We start from the raw sequence: 22,966 nt of genomic DNA on the forward strand, positions 1-22,966 counted from the left end.
CTCTAATCTTTGATTTTTTGGTGAAATACTGGATCATTTGAACATGTATTGAATTGAAACCATGTGAAAAGTTAAGAGGGAAAAATCATTATTTGGTGGAGCTGTTAACAACTCATAGACATCTGAAAAGTGACCCTGACTACACGCTGCTTTTTGTAAGACATCAAAAGCCAAAAAGATTGTTAAAGATGATAACAGTGGTTTCCAATGTGTTGTATTTTAAAAGCTTGTTATATTATCCACTGTGTCAAATCTAAAGCTCTTCGATAAATGTGGTGGACTACAAAGTACAATATTTCCCTCTGAAATGTAGTAGAAGTAAAAAGTAGCATCAAATGGAAATACTCAACAGTACCTGAGTAAAAGTACTTAGTTACTTTCCACCACTGGTAGCGGAGATAACCGCAATAACGTCGGGTGCAGGTAACGGGAAATACATTAACAGGGAAACAGACACAACACTTCCCGTATGTTTATATTTAACATTTATTCAGGTTTAAATGTGGTTGCGATAACAACACAATAAATAGATCCTTAGTGATATCACAGAACACAGCAGTTTTGGATTCACAAGAAATAATACTTAGGGAGCATTCACAGTTACAACACTGAATAGCTAAAAGACAACAAAGCTCATTTTCACATGAAGCGATAACTGGCATTAGTGAATAGTATGGCAGGTATCATAACAATGGTGTCAAACGTTTGCAGAATTTCATATTCATGCGCTACAAGCCTGTATCAGATACACAGGATATATATATATATATATATATATATATATGAACATTTCTTTTTCTGTGTTAGTAGATCTGAACTTTTAGTTAGTGGCATATCAGAGTGCAATAAGACCAACAATTTATCCCTTTTTCCACCCATTTTAAGTGAAGCAGAGGCTGACCTGTGGTTGGACAGGCAGCTTCCCTCTTTGTAGTGGTGATGTAAACAATCAGTAACAATTTAAATTTTTATAAATGCTTCATTACATGGGGCCACAATACAGCATGGACTGTTAATTCTGTAGTGCAAAGTGACATCTTGTTATATTATCTACTGGCTATAATTCTGAACGACAATGACATCAAACGAAAAACAAAAAAAAACAACAACAACAACAAAAAAAAAGATAAAATGAGTCAGCGTAAGAAATGAATCCAATACTGACAACAGTTTCTTCAGTCACTTCTAGTGCTTGTTTGGATGCGTCAGCCTCTCGACGTACAACATTTCTATAAAAGTACAACCATTTAAAAAAAAACTGAACCTTCTTTGTAAAAACAGAATGTAAAAATTAAATGTAAAAATAAAAAAAAATCTAAAATATTATATAAAATATGATCACAACAAATATAAACATATTTGGTCATTGCAAACTTTCTGCTTGCGTGTTTCCTGGCTTGTTTTGGATTGTACGGGGACGTGGAATGAAAACATGATGAGGAAATGCAGTTGAACATGATCATTCATTTAGTCTATAACTCAACATAAAAGAGAACAAGATGGCCTCCAAAGGAAGTGCGACACTTGTAAACATTTACGTTTCCCCGCGATTAAAACTTAATTTAATGGTGGAGGATTAAGTTTGGAAAATCTCAAACTTACTACTTTTAAATCCTCTCTGGCAACTACCTTCAAGTTTCAAGGTCATTTTGTGATAAAAAAGGATATTCTTCTGTACGGTTACCAGTACATGATCCTGTACATTCCCAAACATACAAATTACATCAACCTTTACTTCCGCACAAATAAACCGACAGCATTGCGAGACACGTTATTCTTTCATACACACTTAAAACCGGCGCTCTTTTGTGGGATTAACTCAACAGTAACATCAGTAGACTTGACTTCTTTAAGCCCTCACAGCCACGAGGTCAAGAAGCAGCCTTCCTCTTCCTCCCTCTCTCCTCATAAGCTTATGGTGGTAAGGCAGTCTGCATGCTGGGAAAGCTGGAGGTGTTGTTGGGTGTCTAAGGCAGCCAATGAACTGAGAGCAACAAGACATTTTCCTCACACTTCCACCTTTTGTAGGGATGACGAACCAGACACAAACTGGCCAAACCTACCTGCAGGTCGAACCCTTATTGTGACAGGTTCAGACCCGTCAACACAGCAGTCAACAATCACACCCTCCAGATGTTGAGTAACACCTCTGTATTACTTTTCAGTTCTGTTGGCAGTCAAAATAAAAAAACTCGACAGGCTGCTTTCTGTCTTCTCTCACAGAACATTTAGTGTAATTTCGGGTAGCTACGTTTGCCTCCAAGTGGTGCATAATAGACTCGGGGGTGGTGTCTGGAGGTTTGGGATTGTGGAGCAGAGAGTGATTATAGAGAAGTAGCTGAAGCCGGCGAGGCTACTCAAAGATCCAGACCTCCAGACTGTGGATGCTGAAGTCCTGCTGGGCGGAGAGCGGCTGGTTGTTGAAGGTGGCGCATTTGGTGGTGGTGCCTCGATATAGCTCGGCGTCCAGCCACAGACCCAGCTGACCACTGCAGAGGAGAGGGCAGAGTGTCAGAAAGAACAGACAAGGTTGGACGAGAAAGTGTGCAGTACTTGATGGGAAACCCCTACTCATCAAAAGTTTTAAGATGAATGAAATAACTCTGAACCTGGTCACAAAAACCACAATTAACAAGCTGATAAATCTACTCACCCTCCTCCGCCCATTTGCAGAGAGTCAGTATTGCCTTTCACAAAGTAAGAGTTCTCCCCTGTCCAACGGTACACCTGAAAATAGACAGCAAACAACGTCTGGATTTTCCATTTGTAGAATAAAGTTGAATATTTGCACGTCTCAGTACATTCTGTGGGATCATAGTGACTTTTAAACACTGAGCTCTAAAAACCAACAAAGCACTAACCTTGATCTCAGGACAGAAGCTATAGAGGAATGTCTCTCCGGTGCCGTAGCAGTGTTCGCTCACTCTGAAGGGATGAGTTGAGAACGCCCCAAATATCTGTGAAAAGAGTCAGGTTCAATTTTAGGATGACATTCCCTTGAAATCAATAATCATGAACAAGCTTGGATGTTACCTGTATGGTTGTTTCAACAAGTAGTTGAAACCTCAATGACAGTTTTTATGTTTACAGGATTGTTCAAATTATTCTGATAACATGAGTTTTACTTTCTTACTATGTCTTGTGTTGTGACTTGGTTGGGGTGAAGGATGTACCTGAGTAATGCTGCTCATAATTGACACATACTATTATTTAAAGGACCAGTGTGTAAGATTTAGTGGCATCTAGCGGAAAGGACTTGGCTGAAATGCAACATAATATTCATGAGTATGTTTTAATTAGTGTATAATTACTTGAAAATAAAAATTGTTGTTGTTGTTGTTTTCGTTATCTTAGAATGAGCCCTTTATATCTAAATAGGGAGCGGGTCCTCTTCTACGGAGCCCGCCATGTTGCACTGCCATGTTTCTACAGTAGCCCAGAATGGACAAACCAAACACTGACTCCAGAGAGGGCTTTTTACGTTTTTTTGGGAGTTTCGTGGCAACTGTAGGTTCTCCTACACACTTGGAAGGGTGAGGGTGAGTGGAGGGGTATTCATTTGGTTGCAATCTGCAATTTCACCACTAGATGCCACTATATCCTACACACTGGTCCTTTAAAACCTGGACAGTGTTCAAAATAAATAATTAGCTAATAAATCAAGGATCCAGGACCCACAGTGACAGACATGTTGGACTCTATTGTTCACTTCCTGTTTTTAAAAAAGGGAGATTTATCAGAGATTTGAATTTAATTTGAACACCACAACTATATAACTTGAGAGACACTGCTCAATTTAATTTCTATTACATCTGACTATTACCTTTCAGGATGTAGGGAAATGTATTTGTTTATGAAAATGATAAAACTCTGAAGTTTCAACTCATATTCCAGAAGATTAATATGTTCTGGAGAGTTGTTGGTAGAGTTATTTTCATACCATTAATAACTGCTACTTTGCACTTCTAACAACACTGTAATAAGATCCACACATAGTGAGCGACAAACAGCAATTGCTGTTAAAACATGTTATCAACACATTAACCTCAGGACAAACTACAAAGCATCATGTACCCACATTACATGAACTTAAATAGTCATGAAACACAGCAAAGTTCATCAACATAATTTTCTCACTGCCTATTTCAACAATAAAAATACATTCTGTTGAGTAAAAATTCCTTTTTGTATGTTAGTGCTCTTCTTTGTTATGTTTGTAGTATCTTATGAGCCCATGTGGGCACCTTTTGATCCATGACACTTACAAATAAATACTGTACAATACCAGTATGTTTTTGTAACATTAAAATCAACTATTGCAGTCATTCAGTTTTTAAAAGCTAAAAATGAAGCTAGAATATAAAAAGAGGTGGCATAGCCTACTTTGTGCTGAGCCCATAAATGCCATCTATTGATGATCAGTGGAAATTACATTTGACTGCTATTCTACTGTATCATCAGCCAGTGAGCCTGTGGTACATACAGTACTTTCATTTGAACAGTATCTACCTGGTTATCCATGTCTTTGATGACCAGCAGCACAGGGCTGTCCACGTCTGCCAGGTTCCTGTATAGCGTCTTGAGGCTGGTGCCATGTTTCACAGTGCTGTAGACCAGTCTCCACGGGTAACCCTGCACACGGGCCGGCAGGCGACAGGCGAGCTGGAGAACAGACAGGTAATCAGATTAAGAAGCATTTGGCATAAGTCTTCTTCAGAATTTAGCATTTCTTTGACTTTAAGTTAGCTGTTTTATATGATTAAAGACATACTCCTTGTAAGCATGTTCAAAATTCACCTTCTCAATGTGCGTGTCCTGCATCAGATCACTGGCATCACTGAGTGCAGGCAGTGCATCTACAGACAAGTCTCCGTCACAGCTGCCAAAACTCTGCCTACGCTTCGCCTCATCAATGGTGATGATCTAGAAGCAAAACAAGTACATAAGAAAATTAAGATAATAGATACATCAGAGACCTAATTGTCTGTGCAAAATAGGTCATCAGTCATAAATTAAGCTCATTGGACAATGTCAAAGGTCTCTTATTGTTGCTGTTTATGACTGCATTAGAAATGTAAACAGTGTTTATTCTCCTGAGCTCACCTCCCAGCTGCAAGATGCCGGGTCACTGAAGAAGTTGTCGATCATGTCCAGTTCATCTTTTTCCACCACAACGAAGCCCTGCTCTCTCGCTTCCTTTCCATACACATCTGGAGACCACTGGACAAAAAACGCATACAGATGGTCCACCCTGGAACACACACACACACAGTATGTTAGAGAGGTTAAAAGCACAAAGACCAGACAACCAGGAGACCCATGGACTTCCTTTTTTGAAACAGCTTATTTGTGATTATTTTTGCATGTAACCATCATAAAAATGCTGTGTGTGTGTTCAAGTTTGGCGATGGCAATATATGAGCTAGCCATCATCTCACCTCTCCTGTGGCACAGCAAACCAGTATTCTGGCTGCTTTCCCCGAGCCCCAAATGAGTGGGCAGGACTTGTGGGCATCCCCGTGGCAAAGGACTTCCTCATTGGCTTTCCCACTTTGAAGCAGAGGAACATGGGCGGATTTTTACTTTTCTCCTCTGATGAGAAAAGCAGGTCTATACAGAGTGGAGAAAAACAGAGAGAGAGTTTGGTTAATTTAATTCTGTATTCCTTCATTATAGCCTCCAACAGTGGCCACCAATCACAAATTTCCTTTCTGATGATGGCTTGTGCTTTGCTGTTAACGACAGTGTATTTTCTCTGAAATCTTCAAATCCTTAGAGGTTTTAAAATGTCAACAGTGATCTGGGAGGGAAAAGACTGAGACTTAAAGGGGAAATGTAACAAAATCAGGGAGATATTCAACATGTAAAATGGCCAAAAAATGTGACAATCTATCCATGGATATGAAGTAGTTTAAAATAAATGAAGTATTCCAACCTTCAATTGGAGCCTGCATCCTTTCCAGCAGCCATGACTTCACCTCTGCCTCATAGCTTTTCTTCCGTCTCTCCTCCTCACTGAGTTCGTCCCCCTCTGCTGGTCTATCTGGGCTTTGCTTCTTAGGACTGGAGTTCCCACGAACCTCCGAAACCTCCTTCAGAATCAGCTTCTTGTTTTGGTCCACTGGCGCGCAGATTATTTTATCATCTACACCATTTAGCAGCTCTTGGGTCCCTTTAGATTTGATATCTTTGGTTTCAGTTACCTCTTGGCTTGTGGGTTTATCATGCAAGTCGCCTTGTTTTTCAGTCTCTGAGGATGATTGGATTGACTCTCCGTCCTCTATGGAGCTGTTCTGAGCTACGCCCTCATCCTCTTCATCATCCAGCTTCCCTTTAGTTTGACAAAGCACTGACTTGTCCTGGAAGTCTCCCCGGACTGAGCAGCTTGGTCCTAAGAGGTCCTGTTGGTCCCTGCTGACGATGCTGGGTGTTTTTGAGGATGTTCCCTCTGGCTCTTCAGTGCTCCCATTGACTGTCGGCTCCAACTCGGTGAATCCTTCATCAGACGGAGACTTCTCGGTCTGCTCGCACTCTGTGCTCCCTGAGATTAGGAAGATAAAACAGCTTTTTGTTTAAGGTCAGCACAGAAGATTTAATTTTCATTACTTTTTTCATTAATTTTTTTAATTAATTAACTGATTTGGTCTGTATGATGTCAAAACATTGTAAAAAAATGCCCAGCGCCATTTCCCAAAGTCCCAGCTGATATTGTCAAATTGCTTGTTTTGTTCAACCAACAGCCCAAAACAAAGAGTTAGTCCGTTTACTATGATAGAAGACTGAGAAAACTTGTAAATATTAATATTTGAGAAGCTGGAACCAGTGAATTTTTGGCATATTTGCCAAAAAAAAAATCACTTCAACAATTAATGCATTATCAGATTACTTGCTGATTATCAACTAATCGTTTCAGCTCTATTTTATAATCAGTTGTCAGTCTATTGATGTGGATAATTACACTGGAATGTGAAAAAAAAACTTTTAACACACTTAAGACAAATGTGGTTGAACAAGAGTCAAAGATAGAAGCATAAAAAAAAAATTCAACCATTTACCAGACACGTAAAAACCCTAAACCCATCCAAAACAGTTGGTTGTTTCAGCTGGTTGTGGATAGATAAAAGTTAGACATAACACAGATTTGCCATCATTTGGGAAATCATCATCCAGGTTAAGAAGTGAATCATTTTGAAGCTTGGACTTTATACAGTATGCGTCACTACACATGTCACTATTTGATGTTTTACCGGTTTCAGAGAGAGCTGATTCAATTTCGTCCAAGACGATGGGTCGCTTCGGATCCAGAGCTTCGTAGCGGCTGAAGGGGTTTAGGTCTCGTTCTGACGGCAGCTGCTCCCACTCGCCGGGCCTGTATACAGGACATAGATCCTGGGGTAGGTCTCTGTGGGGTCACGAGGCCCCACACATATCGCAAATGAGGATGAAAATGAGAAGGGGGGGGGAAAAAAGGAAAAAAAAAAGAAAAAGGTCCAAAATAAATGATAAATGTACAGAATGATACACAACTTAAAAAACACAATAACAAATGTGTCAAACAACAAAGTAATTTAACATAGAAAGAACAATGAGGAACAAATCAAAAAACTTCAAATTAAAAATAACTCAGAAATGACATTTGAGAGGGTTTTCTTTTTACTCTGTTATTCATAAAGTTAGGGAAGTGGAAAACAGACAAATGTGAAGAGTTCCTGAAATCGAAATGGCTCGTTATAAGCACTTTATTGTTTATAAGACATGAACATGATACCGAGAAACTGGAAGGAGGAACAAGAAAAGAGGAATAAGAGCTGAGGAGTGGGAGCACAGTTTCAAAAGAGAGAAATGAGGACAGTCAGAAGTTTTATGAGTTCTTACGACGGCAGGGCGTCCTTGAGCTTCATGCGCGACACGTCGTCATACAGCGCTACAGAGACCACCTCCTCCATGGGGCAGATCAGGCCGTACTCCTCGCAGCCGTGCTCGATGACCAGGGGGTCTGACTTGTGGGGGTCAAACATGATGTTGTTGGGGGTGACGATCAGAACGCCTCCGACCACTCCCTGTAAGATTAAAATAACAGACAGAGAGGAAGAAGTGATGAGAGGGGAAACACAGACGCAGCGTCTGGGTCAAAACAAAAACTAAACAAAAGAGGTGCCTGTTAGATACAAACAGGTCATTATTTCTATTACTGAGTCATTTACAGAATGTTAATATTTTATTTATTCAGGAACTAAAATAAATCATTTTCCTTTCTCAGATTAAACAGTGGAAACAACATGTATTCCATTTACATGCAACAGAAAAGCAAAAAGTCATATTGAATGAATGAATGATTAATAAATTGTTGTCATTGATTCATTTGTTTCAGTCGACCAATTCATTAATCATTTCAGCATTCATTTCAACTATTCCAGACATATACCATATTTTAAGGCTTCTCACCATTCCATCGGTGAAGTATTTGCAGCTCATCTTGATGAATTTAACTGTTGCCGGGCTCTCGTCCTCTGAATTCGGGGAGAGCTCACGTCGGATCGACCTCGCTGACCTGCAGTTAGGAATACCATCCTAAAGGACGACACAGAGACAGATCAGAAAACTGAATATTGTGTGTCTTTAGTGTAGCTTATTGTAAATGTATATCATCAGTGTGTAACCTTTACTAATAGCCACTATTTAAAAAGACTGATGAATTAAATCACTTTCCACAAAATATTCAGTCTACATTGTTACATACATGTTAAAAATGTAATATGTGGCTACTTCCTATAATTAGCATGTACATTGATGTGCACACCCACCCACACACACACACACACATATGTGTCAGTGTGTGAAAGTATAGCATATATATGGATAAACATATATGTGTGTGAATGTATTTAATGTACATAAATGTGAGCAGTATCCAGCCTGTTTGTCATATTTCCCCCTTTTTAGGGACCGAGTCCAAAAAGGCAGAGGACTACTGTAAAACAATAGGGTCCTCGTCCTTTGGCCCAAAACTTGCATGATTTTGATGACACAGGTGTGAGCAAGACTGACATGTCTCACCCTGCAGAAAATTCTCATCCTGTCAATCAATCTTTCAAAATAAAAGCACACCACACTTGTAATAAATATCCCTCATTTTTAAAAAGCAAAATGATCTGATCCCGACGGGCCAGAGTGCAAGGTCCTGACCAACGCTGCTTGCAGCTTTAATTTCTATCTGTTTTGGATTTAATGTATTCCCCCTCTTTCTGTTTTTTTGTTTGTTAGCTTGTTTATTTTGTAGATAATGTTAAAAATTGCTCACTCATACAGTGGATTCAATTTGTAATCCAGCAAGGAGGGGAGCAGAATTTAAATTATAAGGGAGGAATAAATAATGTGTTGGCATCAGAGCTACTGCCTCACTTAAACATAATTGCCTCACAGTCAGACAAGTTTTGAAGAGATAATGGCAGCAGATGAGTGGCAGTGTGTGTGTGTGTGTGTGTGTGTGTCTCAACAGTGTTCATTTCAGACTTTACTTACATGCGATGCCTCCTCAGATAAACCATTCGTGAAGGCGGGATCAGAGGAACTGGGAGACTTTAAGTCTGTTTCTGACTGGCTCACATCAGGCACAAACAGCTTCTGTAATAGCGACGGAAAGCCAACATCTTAGAGGAATAATGATGAGAGTGAAACAGCATAATGCGGCTCTGACGGCACTCTCACCTGACCGGGGTAGACGCTGCGAGAGAAGAGCTTGTTCAGCTGGACCAGTTTGTTTGGGGTGATGTTGAACTTGAGTGCGATGCTGTTGAGGGAATCATTAGGTCCCACCTGTAGCAAAACAGAGCAACTCCAGGCTGTAAAATGTGTCCTTAAAGACATTTTTAACGCAGATACCTCAAAATACTACATGACTCAACCACCACCTCTCTGCTAATTAGTCAGCAGCTATTTAGAGGTGTTATCACTGAAGTGTTACTCACAATGAACTCCACTGTCCCTGGCGGCCTCTTCTTCTCCCTCTTTGCCTCTTTACAGCCACCATCTGAGAGAGAAACAGTAAATTAGAAAACGACACCATCCCATCCGGGTGGTACATGGAAATACTGTTTCACACAGTTGAATTGTATTAACACAATGATTCAGACATCAAATGTGTACATCTTATCAAGCAACAGAGAGGAACTTCTAAATATCCTGCAGTTAATTGCCCTGTGATTCAGCACCAGTGGTTGTTTGGCCCCTATTATTATCTAAACTTAAAAACACTCTCCCACACATATTGAAACAGTTATAATAAAACACAGACACGCAATCTGACCCTTGTAGTAGACAAGGTCTGCAGTCAGCATTTTCTTCTTGCCAAAAACACAGAAGCTATTAGCGCACCACTCCCTAACTGCCTCATTACACCGCAGCCTCCTCCATGGAAACAGAGAGCATGACAAAGCATTAGACAGCCAGACTCCAGCTCCGTCCGCACTTTACTCTACTCTGCATCAAAGACGAGACCACTGTCACTTTTATGAACATCGGAGCTGATTCAGTGAACTTGTACGTGGCTGTGAATGGTAATTTACTCTGATGCATTGCAGGCTACTGTCTTTTTAGTAAACACAATGCAGAGAGTTATGTCTTGTTTGACTGGTTACAACACAACATAATTACAAGGGAAAGACAGTGATGTCTTTATTTGAATCATCATTATTACACTGCACAACACGATATTTTATATGATGAGCAACAGGCAACAATAGTGTGGTCTTATTAAAACACAGAGTTTACACAGCTGGCTGACCCACTGCACGCACTGTGTGACAACAGTTAATTATCTGTCAATATGCTGTATTTGGTGATGATGATGATGATGCATGATATAATGAACAAAACACATAATGTAGGATACGCCAAAGACAACATGCAGAACACCAAATTAAAAAAACTGCACATCACCAACAGTTGCTTATATTATGACCATGCCAGTAAGAGAAACCATTTTTGCAGACTGGATTAGATTTAATGGGGCCATAAATACAGTTAGACAATTGTCTCAGTGGCTTGTAATTTAACAAAATAAAAAACATTAATGTTTTGTGCCCTGATTCAGTCTAGATGCACAAGAAAATAACTTTAATCCAAGTGGCAACCTCCGGGGCTGAAAAATGAAGCCAACGGGGAAGTGCCAAAATCTGCAGTTCAGTACCCCAACTTTACAGCAGAAATAAACATGTTTACAGCCTGGTTAAAAAAACAGCTTTGGTCTCTATAGCTAATTTCCCCTTTTCATGACATTTGTACAGGGGTGAATTTTTATATATCTCACTCGTTTAAGTTTTATTAAGGCTTAAAGTTACACATAATTAAGGGAAGTCACAGGTGGGTGCGTCACAGGCCAGATTCACAGATTATAGGCATAGCAGTCCCTATTTCTTTGCGTTTTCAGTTCACGAAAGTTCATTGTAACTTTTTGGTCGCATAAAATAGTCAGCGTTCAGCATTCGGTTGTACTAAACGGCTCTCTAAGGAGTCGGCTGGTCAGTTTTTACAGTAAGTACATTTTGTCTTAATTTTTTAATGGTTTTCGCTAGAGAAAATTAGCATTAGCATTATCAGAGTTAACCATAAACTGTAAATGCACCATGCTAACCATGCTAGCAGCTAGCAGTTAGTGTTGGGGTCAGCTCCACCCTCTCATCCAAATATGGTCACTTCTGGCTCCAAAAATCCAAGATGGCGACAGTCAAAATGCCAAACTTGAGGGTTCAAAATGGGAGTTCACAAACCAATGGGTGACATCATGGTGGCTACGGCCGTTTTTTTGGGTTTTTTTTTTTTTACAGTCTATACTTTATCAGAGGTGTGGCTGACCCTGCTGCTGGGTATGATGCTCTGCTTTTTTAATTTCATTTGTCAGTCACTAGTAATCTCGTTATTCAGAATGCACACGCTGAGATCATCTAGTTAACGATATAATTCGGTCATTAAGATTATTATTGGCTTCTAACAACACATTTCTCGTGTTTTCAAGAGAAATCTACCTTTAAGAGTGAAATTAAAGCCAAAAATGTTGTTATCCTGAATACACTTTGATAGAATATTTAGGCTGAAATTGAAAGCATCATAGTATTTTCCATTGTGATTTAACACCAGCCCACATAAGTTTTGTGCATACAGCAGCAAGAATGTCATCATCAACTGTAAAACAGTACAGGATAGAGGTTATGCAACTTCCTGTTTAACTGCTGAGGTTGCTTCACCAGAAATGGATCCAAAGAAAGAAGACCCATTAGTTGTATATCAGTCAGAGGAGAAAAGTTTAACTGCAACTATTTTGATAATTGATGAGTCATTGCCAAATATTTGATGGTTTGCCACTTTTCTTTGTATTACATTATCAACTGTTGGTTGAACAAAAATTGGTATTTTAAGAAATCACTTTGGGACATTATGATGTTTTTTTTTAATATAAATCAAGAAAATAAGGTTTTTAGTTGCAGTAATATGTTACTTATGCAATTTTAACATATCTGAAGCTAATTAGAGGTTTCAGGCTAGAGTTCCAACATCTCAGAGTCCACCAGTATTTTTCCAAATGGTTTTTTAATGCAACAAAAGAAACCGTTATATATCTTACCTGAGTCTGCAGGTGTCTTTGCTGTTATTCTCTGGAGGTCCGTCTTCTTGTTGGGGTCGGTGTCATTGACATTTGGGATGTCTGGACAGGAGATGATTGCCGGGTTCTGCTCATTCACATTCTTCTCTGATTGGCTCTGCTTGAGCTGTCTCCGCCTCTTCAGCCTGATGAGTTGTCAGAGGACATTTATATTTGTCAACACTCGCTCATTAAGACGGGTAAAGTAAGCACAGGCCTGTAGATCGCCATTTGATCCATTTTGTACTAAGTGACAACTCTCCCAGCGTTGGGATCAATAGAGTATATATGAGCATACAGGCACATGTATACAATTAAACTGTGTTAATGCTTCAGTTATGACGTTTTATGGTAAAGTATTAATTTTTAATTGAATATAATGTAAATTTTTACTAAAGACGCTTCAGAATTTGCATTTGATTGTAAAAGAAATGATAAAGACAGTGTCACCAATTCACATGTATTTCTCAATCCACTGACTCTGCACACAAACACCAGATAGCACGTGCTTGTTTATCGTCTAACACACTGCAGCTGTGACCTTCTGTCCAGGTGCTCCAAGTTAGCACATTGAGCTTGAACTTTTTTCTCCCTTTTCTTTGCTGTGTCAGCAGTAGGTTTCCCTCCTCCCTGTCCTCCCCCTCTTGTTTAATAATTGATAGGTAAGACAATGATGTAATGGTGTATCCAGACCCGGTTGGGGTTCATTAAGGGGGCGGGACGTTGCAGCAAACTGAGCTGAGGTGCCACAGTGCAGTGGACCCACAGGTTAGTGGTGCACTTTAGCATAATGCGTGCTCTATGGGGGAAACACTGAAACCTTAAGTGTGGATGTGAGTATGTTAAGGAAAGGCCAAATTGATTTGTCAAACAAACGCTTTGACTGATAGGGGTAGCGTTGCCCTGCACAACCTAGAATACAGAAAAAACTTAAGAAGAAGTGTCTTAAGTGTTCAAGTGCCTTAATGGAAAAAGGCAAGAGTGGGTCAATAACGCTGCAGACAGATAGAGCTCAGGCCTCTCCCTCAGCCTCAGGTCACTCTCCCACTTCAACTGATGCAGTGCACATCTGTTAGTGAGCTCAGGAATCTGCAGACACATTCTCAACAACACCGTCTGTTTCACTCTGGGGCATTTCTCGGAGTTTCCCGATCATTTTCTCCGCTTCATCGTAACTCATTTCCCCTTCATTTCTTTCCTTCTAACCTTCAGTGTGTAAACAGTGGATCCTTTCATGACAGAGTTACAGAAAGAGAGAAGTAACAAGGGGGAATAAAAATGCTGAACTGGTCTTCCCCTAAAAGATTCGGCTTTATTGTGCCATCGACAAAACAGTGCTGACAACAGTGTGTGCGCTTGAGAAAAAAAAAAGATAAGATCATTATTGGATGCACCACCAAGGTGATTTTAGTGTGGTATTTATTACTGTCAACTAGGTCTGGAACTGAAGATTATTTTCCTTAGCAGTGAATCTGCAGATTATTTTCTCAATTAATGGATTTATCTATATAATGTCAGAAAACAGTGAAAAACAACTATTAGAATCTCACAGAGCCAAAGGTGACGTCTTCAGATGTCTTGTTTTGGCCGACCAACAGTTAAAAACCCAAAGATTATCAGTTTATGCTGACGTACGATAGAGAAAAGCATTAAATCATTACATTAGAGAAGTTGCAATTTTACTTAAAAGCAAAATGACCAAAAGGAGTATTTGATTATCAAAATGGTTTTAGAGTAATTTTTTTGTCGATCAACTAAATCGACTAATGGCTGCAGCTCCACTGTCAGCGGTTTTCATGTTTAATTGTGTTTGATAACTGGATGACAGTGAGTATAATTACACTTTTTTGACATTGTCAAGAGAAAAACAAGAGAAAAACTGAAAACAAGCCTAAACAAACTGATCTAAAGTAAAGACACAAAATGTCTGATTACATAATATTCACTACCTTCGACACAGTAGACACTTTTGGCAGCAGTAACCCTGCCTGTCTGTGGCTCAGTCTGTATCTGATCACTACAACCTCTTCCCTGTTAAATCTTGTAAATCTGCTGCAGAGTACTATCTCAACAGCATGATGCCACCTCCAGCAGGCTTTATGGTGGGGATGGTGTCTTTCAAAAATTCTGGTCTCATCAGACCAGAGATCATTTTCCCACTTTGTTTCAGAGTCTCCTCCGTGTCTTCTAGCAAACACCAGTCGGGATGTCGTGAGTTTTTTTAACAGCCATAAAACTGTGAACGGTAAATCACCAAGGCAACAGTAGCTTCATGTGCAGTGTTTTTCTGTCTCTGCCATGGAGCCCTGCAGCTCCTTAAGAGTTGCCATACACCTGTTAATGGCTTCTCGCACTATTACCCTTCTCCCATAAGTGTTTGTGCACAATGAGCTAATTTATAGCTGTGCCATATTCTTTGCAATCTCTATGCCTGACTGCACTGTATTTACTGTAATTATAATGTCTAGGGACTTTTAAGCAAATCATCTTCAATTTATTATGCGACTTCTAAAAACAACTGGCTGCATCAGTGATTGTTTAAGTGTGTCAAAGTAACAGGAGTGAATACTTTCATACATTTGTCTTTAATTTGTGATTAATTTATTGGGGAGATTTGTTTATACTTTGACATAAAAAGTATTTTCTGTTGATCAGTTGATTACATTTATTGTGATTCATTGTTATAAAAAAAAATAAAAACATGAAAATATCGATGGCGGAGTAATACTTTTATTGGCACTACATGTGTGCGCTTCGCAGTGACCTTTGCTTTATTTGTCAGGAAGCGAGGCAGCATGTGGTGCAAGTAGCAGGAGAGCTACATGTTGCAGCAATAGCTGTGTTGGGAGATAAGGACAATTTTCCTTCCTGACATGTTCACTGTCTGTCCATACAGCTGTCAGTCTTTGGTAGAGGTCTGTATGTGCCCTCTTTATTCATCTCGCACCTTTCCACTGTTATTTAGCTGCTCACTCCCACAGGATTGCACACTACCTTTGCAGGAAAACAGTCCCCAACTCAGCTCAACGCCTGCATCCCACTAAACCTAATGTACTGCCTACCTTATAATTAGAGAGTGACTGAAATGCAATGCAATTACCAAGTCATTCCTTTCCCCAATGTAATATTTCTAACATAAGTCGATCACGTCAACAAAAAACAAGACAAATTGAAGCTTTGCGCTGGGCTGTTAAGCATAGCCTGAACAAGTAAGCTGAGACGTGCCCATTAGGCTTCACTGCGTTATCGCACAACATCCATCACAAGGCCATACTCGACAGATTTAATATTAGCAGCACTCAGGAGGTGACTAAGTGATCATCCATGAATCAACACATTTATCTGGTTATTGGTTGGGTTCATTCAACTGCGATTACCGTGTACCTAGGCAGCCTGATCACCACAAAAGCAATTGGTTGCCTATTTTAAATGATAAAATCTGAAATGATATGTTTGTGCCTGGTGCTATTAGGACTCAGTGCTACATGTATAAACACTTTATAGATAAAATAACCAGACTGGATTGTCTGCTTTTGGCTAATCCACTGCATTAAATGCCAAATGAATAAGAGGTACTTAATCACATTGATGCATGAATCATACACTTTTTTTTTAGTAAAACACCCCTGATCACTGATATGCAACATTGCCCACTGTGAGCAAGATTCAGAGAAATTAACCCATGCTTCAATTTCCAAGAAATTAGATTACTAAGTTAGATAACAGTCTTTTCTCAGGTCCCCCCACCCGAAAAGCTTCAGCTCATTCAAAATGTTGCTGCTGAAGTCCTGACGAAGACCAACAAAACCGAACACATCACACCAGGTCTCAGGTCTCGGCACTAGCTTCCAGTGTGTCAGAGAATATAGTTAAAAGTATGGCTGCTTGTCTATAAATCTGTCCATGTCTTAAATACATCTCTGATTGTCTGTTATCATATAAAGCCTCTCACGTCATCAGGTAAAGGGCTGCTAACTGTTCCCAGAGTGCAAACTAAACATGGAGAATGTGACGCATTTAGCTACTGTGCAAAACAGACCTGCTTGTCCTTGCTCTGACTTTGACCACCTTTAAATCCATGTTAGAAACCTTTATGTTCTTCACTATCTTTGACGGTAATACTCACAAATCTATACCTATTGTGTATTTATGTTCCTGTTCCTAACTTTTTACATTGTATTTTTATTTGCATTTTAACATTTTGTGCTGTTTGTTTTTCTTCAGGTTTTGGAAGCCTTATGTAAAGCATTTTGATTTGCCTTTATGTTTAAAATATGCTATACAAATAAACTTGCCCTGCCTATCATATGCTATTATTCAGAACACTTCTCTCAAGTGTTGTTTAGGCTTTTTAGACACATCCAAGCCAGACTACACACTAGTATACACACCTTAATCATGCTTATCCACTTTCATTATTCACTCAAATCAACACCTGCCAGCAGTCATCAATAAGTCACTCATAACACACTTGGTGTGTGTAGACGTCAGAGAGTGAGGGGGCAGCTCTTTGTTCGTGACCTGCAGATTTTTAGTTAGTGTAAGCACCGTAGCTGTGACAAGCCTCTTTCCACACATTTCAAGCTATCATGTTTCACGATCCAATTTTAAAGTCAACATAATACCGGTCACACATGACCCATATTGTATGAGGCTGTGTCAGAGGGCTGCAGTGCAGAGAAAGGTGACTTAACAGTATGAGTCCATGATTTAAAAAAAAAAAGGTCGGAAAGAATAATTAGTTAATGCACCTTGACGGCAGATTGTCAAAGCACAAAAATGAGCATTCGCTATAATGGAAAAGCACTTTTAACAAGCAATGCACTGAGTAGACCTTCCTCATAAAAAAAAAATTGTTTGGACGTGATCCTTGTGCTGAGAGATATGAGAAGAAATACACATTAAAATAGCCAAAACACTCCTTCCAATAGATAAATATATCTAAAAATATCTGTTGGAAAATCACCTGTTAAACTGACTAGCTCGTGCTAATCATTCACTGAACTGAATGGTAATGGGAAGTGTGCTAATTGAAGCTGTCAGACCAGTTTCTATATTCAAAAAATCATTCAGGAGAAACCAGACACTGTAATTGCTCTGTAATATCAATTCAGGCCAAAAAGTGGGTATCATGGCTCACAATATTAAAAAAAAAAAAAAATGCTATGACAGGATTAGAGTGCAGCTGATAAATCATCTTTGTCAGTATAATATCTAGCAGCTGGGAGTTGCTCGACATCTTCTTGGATCCATATTCTGCATGTGTTTTCATTTAATTTACTGGACATTTTCAGTTTTCTTAAGGACTTTTTCTTATCTGAAATCAGTCTATAATAGAGGGTATCATATGTTGTACGGATTAGAATTTCCTCTGAGGCAATTATGTGATTTAGAGCTTTAATAATAAATCAATCTGACAAGCTCTACATGGTCTATGAAAGCACATAAAGGATGGTCATCAGCTAACAAAATGCTGATTAAAAACAAAGCGATTTGTCGGAGTTCAATATCAGTTCTAAGCATAGAAAAAAATACGAAAATCAAAAGTCATGGTCCCTTACCTGGCAAAATATCCCGGCTTCCTGTCTCTCTTTTCCATCAGGCCAGGGTCCTAGATCTGCATGCAGTCAAGCACACCCATACAAACCATCCACACACAAACACACACCCTCACTCAGTGTGTCTAAACCAGCAGACACAACTTTGTGAAGATCAGGTCTCACGCTGCGCTCTCACACTTCTTCCTTGTCCTGCAGAGGAAAAAGAGGGAAGGGATTAGCTGGTTCACGGTGTGGTGCCTCACTCAACAACACTCACTAGGACTGCAGAAGCCCAGTGACTGATGGTGAAGCCTCATCAGCCTAAGTGGAGGGCAATGAAAGCATCCTATAATATAACCATGTGAGGCCACTCAGCTGACAATGGCTGACCAACAGGATGGAAAATGCACCATTCTGCTGCAGAGGAAAGACACATCTGCTCATAATTAATGCTGCTCTAGTAAATATGTGTTAATTATGTAATGATGCTCTATAAAAACAGTGCAGTCTAACGTTAGTAACATCATATAGGGAAAACATCTGATGTAAACACTCAGACCATCATGGCTACACTACCAGCTAGCTGTAACATCCCTGGATTAAGGGAAACGAAACAATCAATTACACGCATGTCGCACACCCTGAAGAACAGAAATTAGGGAGCCGTGGTTAATCCACATGTGGAGTGAAGGTGTTACATAACAGGTAAATGGCTCACCAGCACACAGGAAAGCCTCAAATAAGGCAACGTTACCCCCACCTAGCTACATTCTTCAGTTTTCAGCAGCTTGCTCTGTGGGAACTCCTCCATAAATCGGAGCACAACACAGCTTTCAGCCTCTCGGTGAGGTGCAGCGGTAGAGCCGACAGATATAATGTTAAACTCGCCTTGTGCTACCGTCAGGTCGAAGCAAACACAGGGACCAAGGTCCAGTCTCCCAGCTGACGCTAACGATGCTAGCTAGCCACTTTGTTTACAAGACAATAGCAACCTGGTGGATATGGTAAGGAAATCTCATTAGCGCCTTCTTTTAAAATAAGCTATTTCAGCTGCCTGCAGTCGGGCCTGACGCCAACGCCAAACGCTAATGTGCAACGACGCATTTCTACGCTAAATCTGACATAAAAACAGGTAGCTTAGATAAATTTTGGCCACATAACGTTACCTTGCGTGCATCCTCAGCCAGCTACTGTTAACATGAAAATGAAGCCTCCCTTTACTACGCCCTCTGGTGTCATGTGCACTGTAAAAACACAAATGAGCTCACCACTAGCTTACCTATGAGATAAACATGTAGCCACATTACGCAAGCTTACGTTAGCTTGGTTTGAGATTTGATTGTTGGTCGACATGATGCCGCATAGTGTAGTAACTAATAATACAAATACAAGTAAATGCAGCAACACTTCTGTAATATATTATAAAAGACCTTGACACTCACACTATCTTCAGCCTTCCCTGGTGGTCTAGTGGTTAGGATTCGGCGCTCTCACCGCCGCGGCCCGGGTTCGATTCCCGGTCAGGGAACTACCTTTTTCCCTCCCTCTCACTGTAACCCATCCACTTGCCCTGGCGCAGTTAACCTGACCGAACAACAGACAGGTTAAATATTAATACGCCGACAGCGACCTCACCTCAAGTGCCCGCCGTGTGACAACCAACCATATGGCACCTCGCAGGTAGATTACTATGAACGTTTTCGCTTTCGTTTCTACAATGTTCCTCGTGTTTCACCTTGTTCCTCTTCGTTCAACATTGTTTTAATTTACAGTTGCGGCCTAAAGGTTTGCTATTCTTGTAGGGGAAATGTGGTATATTATGTCTGTCTTGGAATTATAATTATTTCTGCAGCTGTTTTTTTTTCTGTACAGGATGTACACATCACATATTTTCAGTGGGTTATGGTCAGGTCTTTGGGAAGGCCATTTCAAAATCATAATTTTAGCTTGATGTTGCCACCCTATAATAGCTACTTTTGATATTTGTTTAGGGTCACTGTCCTGTTGAACCACACAGAGATTGGACTTTGTAGCCGATGGTTTGATGTTGTCCTGAAGGATTCTGAGGTAATCTTTCTTCTTCATACTCCACTTTTCTGCAGTGAACCAGTTACACTGGCAGCAAAAACACCCAGAGCATGAAATGCCTGACAGAAGGCACAGTGTTCTAAGGGCTGAATGCTTCATCTTTTCCAAACCCACTTATTCTTATTGTGGCCAAATAACTCCATCTTTGTTACATCTGACCTCAAAACTCTCCTCCAGAAGTCTTCAAGGCACCAACAAGTTACAGACTGTAGTAAACCATAAGCACTGATAGGATGTAAGGGGCAATCAAAGTTAAATGACATTTTAGAACTTTCTATCCCCTAAATTGGCATTGTAGCTGCTGTGTGTATATTTATGACCCATCACATTTTGTCATATTTTCAGAGGACTGACAAAAAAATTGTAAAAGAAACAAAACTCACTTGTTTTGTGACAAAGAAGATAATTTCTCAATCATTCTGTCACAGAGAAAGAGAAATAATTGAAATGACCATTACATAAGTGTCCCTCACTCTTCATTTGACCACATTTGTACAATATGTCTGGTAAAAATTAAACTTTTTCATGTTGTCAAATATCAAATAAGCTTTATTTTCATGAATGTTGATGCCATATTATTGTTCAGGCTAAATTACATATTATTAAACTCATTACATTTTCATTTAAACAACCCCAATAAATTAATAAATGGATAATCACAAGAAGACAAAATAGGTACAATCTTTTAGTACATACAGTTAATTAAGCAGAAAATTATATAACAAAACAGGAGTCTAATGTGTTTTCTCTTGTTGTGGCGTGCAGATACATTTTGGGAGTCATGCTGATTTGCTGATATCCCAACATGTAGGTAAGTTTCCCTTGTTTGTCTTATAGGGGATTTCTGGAAACATGATAGCACCATTGTTCTCCGACATCAGTATAATTATGCATTTAGGAAGGAAGAGAAGCTCATTGACTTGTAGCTTTGTTTGCTACACTAAGAAAGGTTTTGTCAGCCATAGCCTGTTGCTGCTAATGGTGCAAAGACATAGAATACTGTGCAGTACCAGTCAAAAGTTTCTAACCACCTTCCCAATCTCTTGAATGAGAAAGTGTGTCCAAACTTTTGACTTCTACTGTATAAGAAATACATGTTTCATGACTTTGCAACCTCCTGAGCCCCTCAGGAGCTCCTTCTGTGTCACTAGGTGGCGACATTTCACAACAAATTGTAAAACTAATAGGTTTGCAAATTGTGGAAGAGGGTATATTGTATTAGATATACAGAACAGTCCATACATAAAGGATACTGCACATTAAAACAGTGTCCATCATGAGAATTACGTAATATCTTTATGTTTTTTTTTAAATTTCCTTTACAAGTTAAAGAAAAGCACCAACAAACGACAGTCAAAACTGTCTCTCTGATGAGTCCTTGTCACTGCAGCATTTCACACTGAGTAAAGGTTAATGAGGGAAAGACTATTAAGTGTCTTTAACATTTATATTGTAGCATTTCTCCAGTTTATAACATTTATAACAGTTTGTAACATCGGCTTGGATGTTATTGAATGTAAAAAATGTAATGCAGTAACTGTTTTCTAGGCCTATTTGAACTGAAGCTGTTTGAGATAGTAGCGCAATGAGGCAGAGATAATGGTGTTTGTGGAACTTGGGTCTCTTGGAGAGCCCCTCTAAGGTGGGGAAAGACAGAGACGCCGGCAGCGGGCCCTCTGATTGGGCAACGCAGAAGTTAACCAGTTCCTGGCTGGCTATGTATCTTGGCATTTATTTTGACAGGCGCTATCATTGTGAGAGAGGAGATAAGTTGTCTTAGGGATCGCCATGGCGCCGGTGTGTCCCTCCTCCGGCCTGTTCAGACTCTCATCAAGCGCTCCACGCCCCCCCCCCCCCCCCCCTCCTCCTCCTCCTCCCCGCCCTGTTTGGAGCAAAGGATTGTGGGGGGACTGTTTGGTTGGGAGTGGGGTTTGTGTTGGCAGGGACCCCGTGGCTCTGGGTATCATCGTCCCCCTTCATGACCATCAAAATATCCATGTGACTCAGCAGCAGGACAGCCATGACCTCCTCTCGAATGTCACCATCCACTGTTTTCTACCGGTTTTGAATGAAAGTTTTTCCTTTATTTTCTGCTTTTCCATTTTGGAAGCACAAATATTTCTTATAATGCATAAACAGAGAAAAGAAAATCATGTTTTGTTGGCCCGAAAAGCACAGTTTGACTGAATTTCAAGCACTCAAAAAAGTCATGGATGAGCTCTACTAACCTTTTGACTCTTTTCTATGTAATGTTTTCAAGATGTGGCTCTCAGCGCTATAATAATAGTCTAAGTCCATCAAACCTATAGTGTCTCTGGTCTCCCTGTCATATAAGATCTGTGTGGAGCTAGTCTTATTTCAGACTCTGATATTAGAGTTTTTATGGCACTGTCCCGTCAGGGCCCACAAACAGCTTGGTAGCATTAGATTGTCTGTTTCTTGTGTTAATATTACTGCTACAGTGGTATTCAGTTTGAGTTCAAAGTTATACACACACACAGAAACACACACAGGAATTTATGTTGCAGACGCTGAGCAGAAGAGCAGAAGAACAAAAGAAAAGATGACGCGCATTTTCAGGACTTTGTGTGTCTCTGAGAATGAATATGTGCCAACCACTAGTAAAACATTCAGTACATAATTAATAATAAATTGCTTTTTATGATTACATTTCAACTTTGAGGTTTGAGCGAGAGATTAA

At 39.8% G+C, this 22,966-nt stretch overlaps 1 protein-coding gene and 1 non-coding gene across 3 annotated transcripts; one reads left to right on the forward strand and one right to left on the reverse strand.

The window, feature by feature from the left end:
* Window positions 1-468: 468 nt before the first annotated feature.
* ncoa7b (nuclear receptor coactivator 7b) lies at window positions 469-19,640 on the reverse strand. 2 transcript variants are annotated; one of them, XM_067573213.1, is made up of 17 exons: window positions 19,620-19,640; window positions 18,199-18,387; window positions 12,620-12,783; window positions 9,969-10,030; window positions 9,709-9,816; window positions 9,523-9,624; window positions 8,446-8,571; window positions 7,876-8,060; window positions 7,248-7,402; window positions 5,936-6,541; window positions 5,439-5,610; window positions 5,104-5,251; window positions 4,798-4,923; window positions 4,510-4,662; window positions 2,862-2,957; window positions 2,654-2,727; window positions 469-2,489 (listed from the first exon to the last, which is right to left on the reverse strand). In XM_067573213.1, the coding sequence occupies exons 2-17, from the start codon at window positions 18,234-18,236 to the stop codon at window positions 2,354-2,356; spliced, it is 2,451 nt and encodes an 816-aa protein (XP_067429314.1). In that variant the 5' UTR covers window positions 18,237-18,387; window positions 19,620-19,640; the 3' UTR covers window positions 469-2,353. The 2 variants fall into 2 exon arrangements, with proteins under 2 accessions (XP_067429314.1, XP_067429313.1); XM_067573212.1 differs by lacking the exon at window positions 19,620-19,640 and adding an exon at window positions 19,344-19,447.
* Window positions 19,634-19,705, forward strand: trnae-cuc (transfer RNA glutamic acid (anticodon CUC)). The gene has a single exon. It is a non-coding gene; the product is annotated as a tRNA-Glu (tRNA).
* Window positions 19,706-22,966: the final 3,261 nt, after the last annotated feature.

This window comes from Thunnus thynnus, chromosome 18, assembly GCF_963924715.1.
Source record: "Thunnus thynnus chromosome 18, fThuThy2.1, whole genome shotgun sequence".
Classification (NCBI taxonomy): Eukaryota; Metazoa; Chordata; class Actinopteri; order Scombriformes; family Scombridae; genus Thunnus; species Thunnus thynnus.

Coding starts and splice junctions, on each gene's coding strand:
- ncoa7b (XM_067573213.1), bottom strand. CDS start 18,236: ATGGAAAAGAGAGACAGGAAGCCGGGATATTTTGCCAG. Junction 5,252..5,438: donor TTTGCTGTGCCACAGGAGAG/GTGAGATGATGG, acceptor TGTGTGTTCCAG/GGTGGACCATCTGTATGCGT. Junction 4,924..5,103: donor CGGCATCTTGCAGCTGGGAG/GTGAGCTCAGGA, acceptor TTTTGCTTCTAG/ATCATCACCATTGATGAGGC.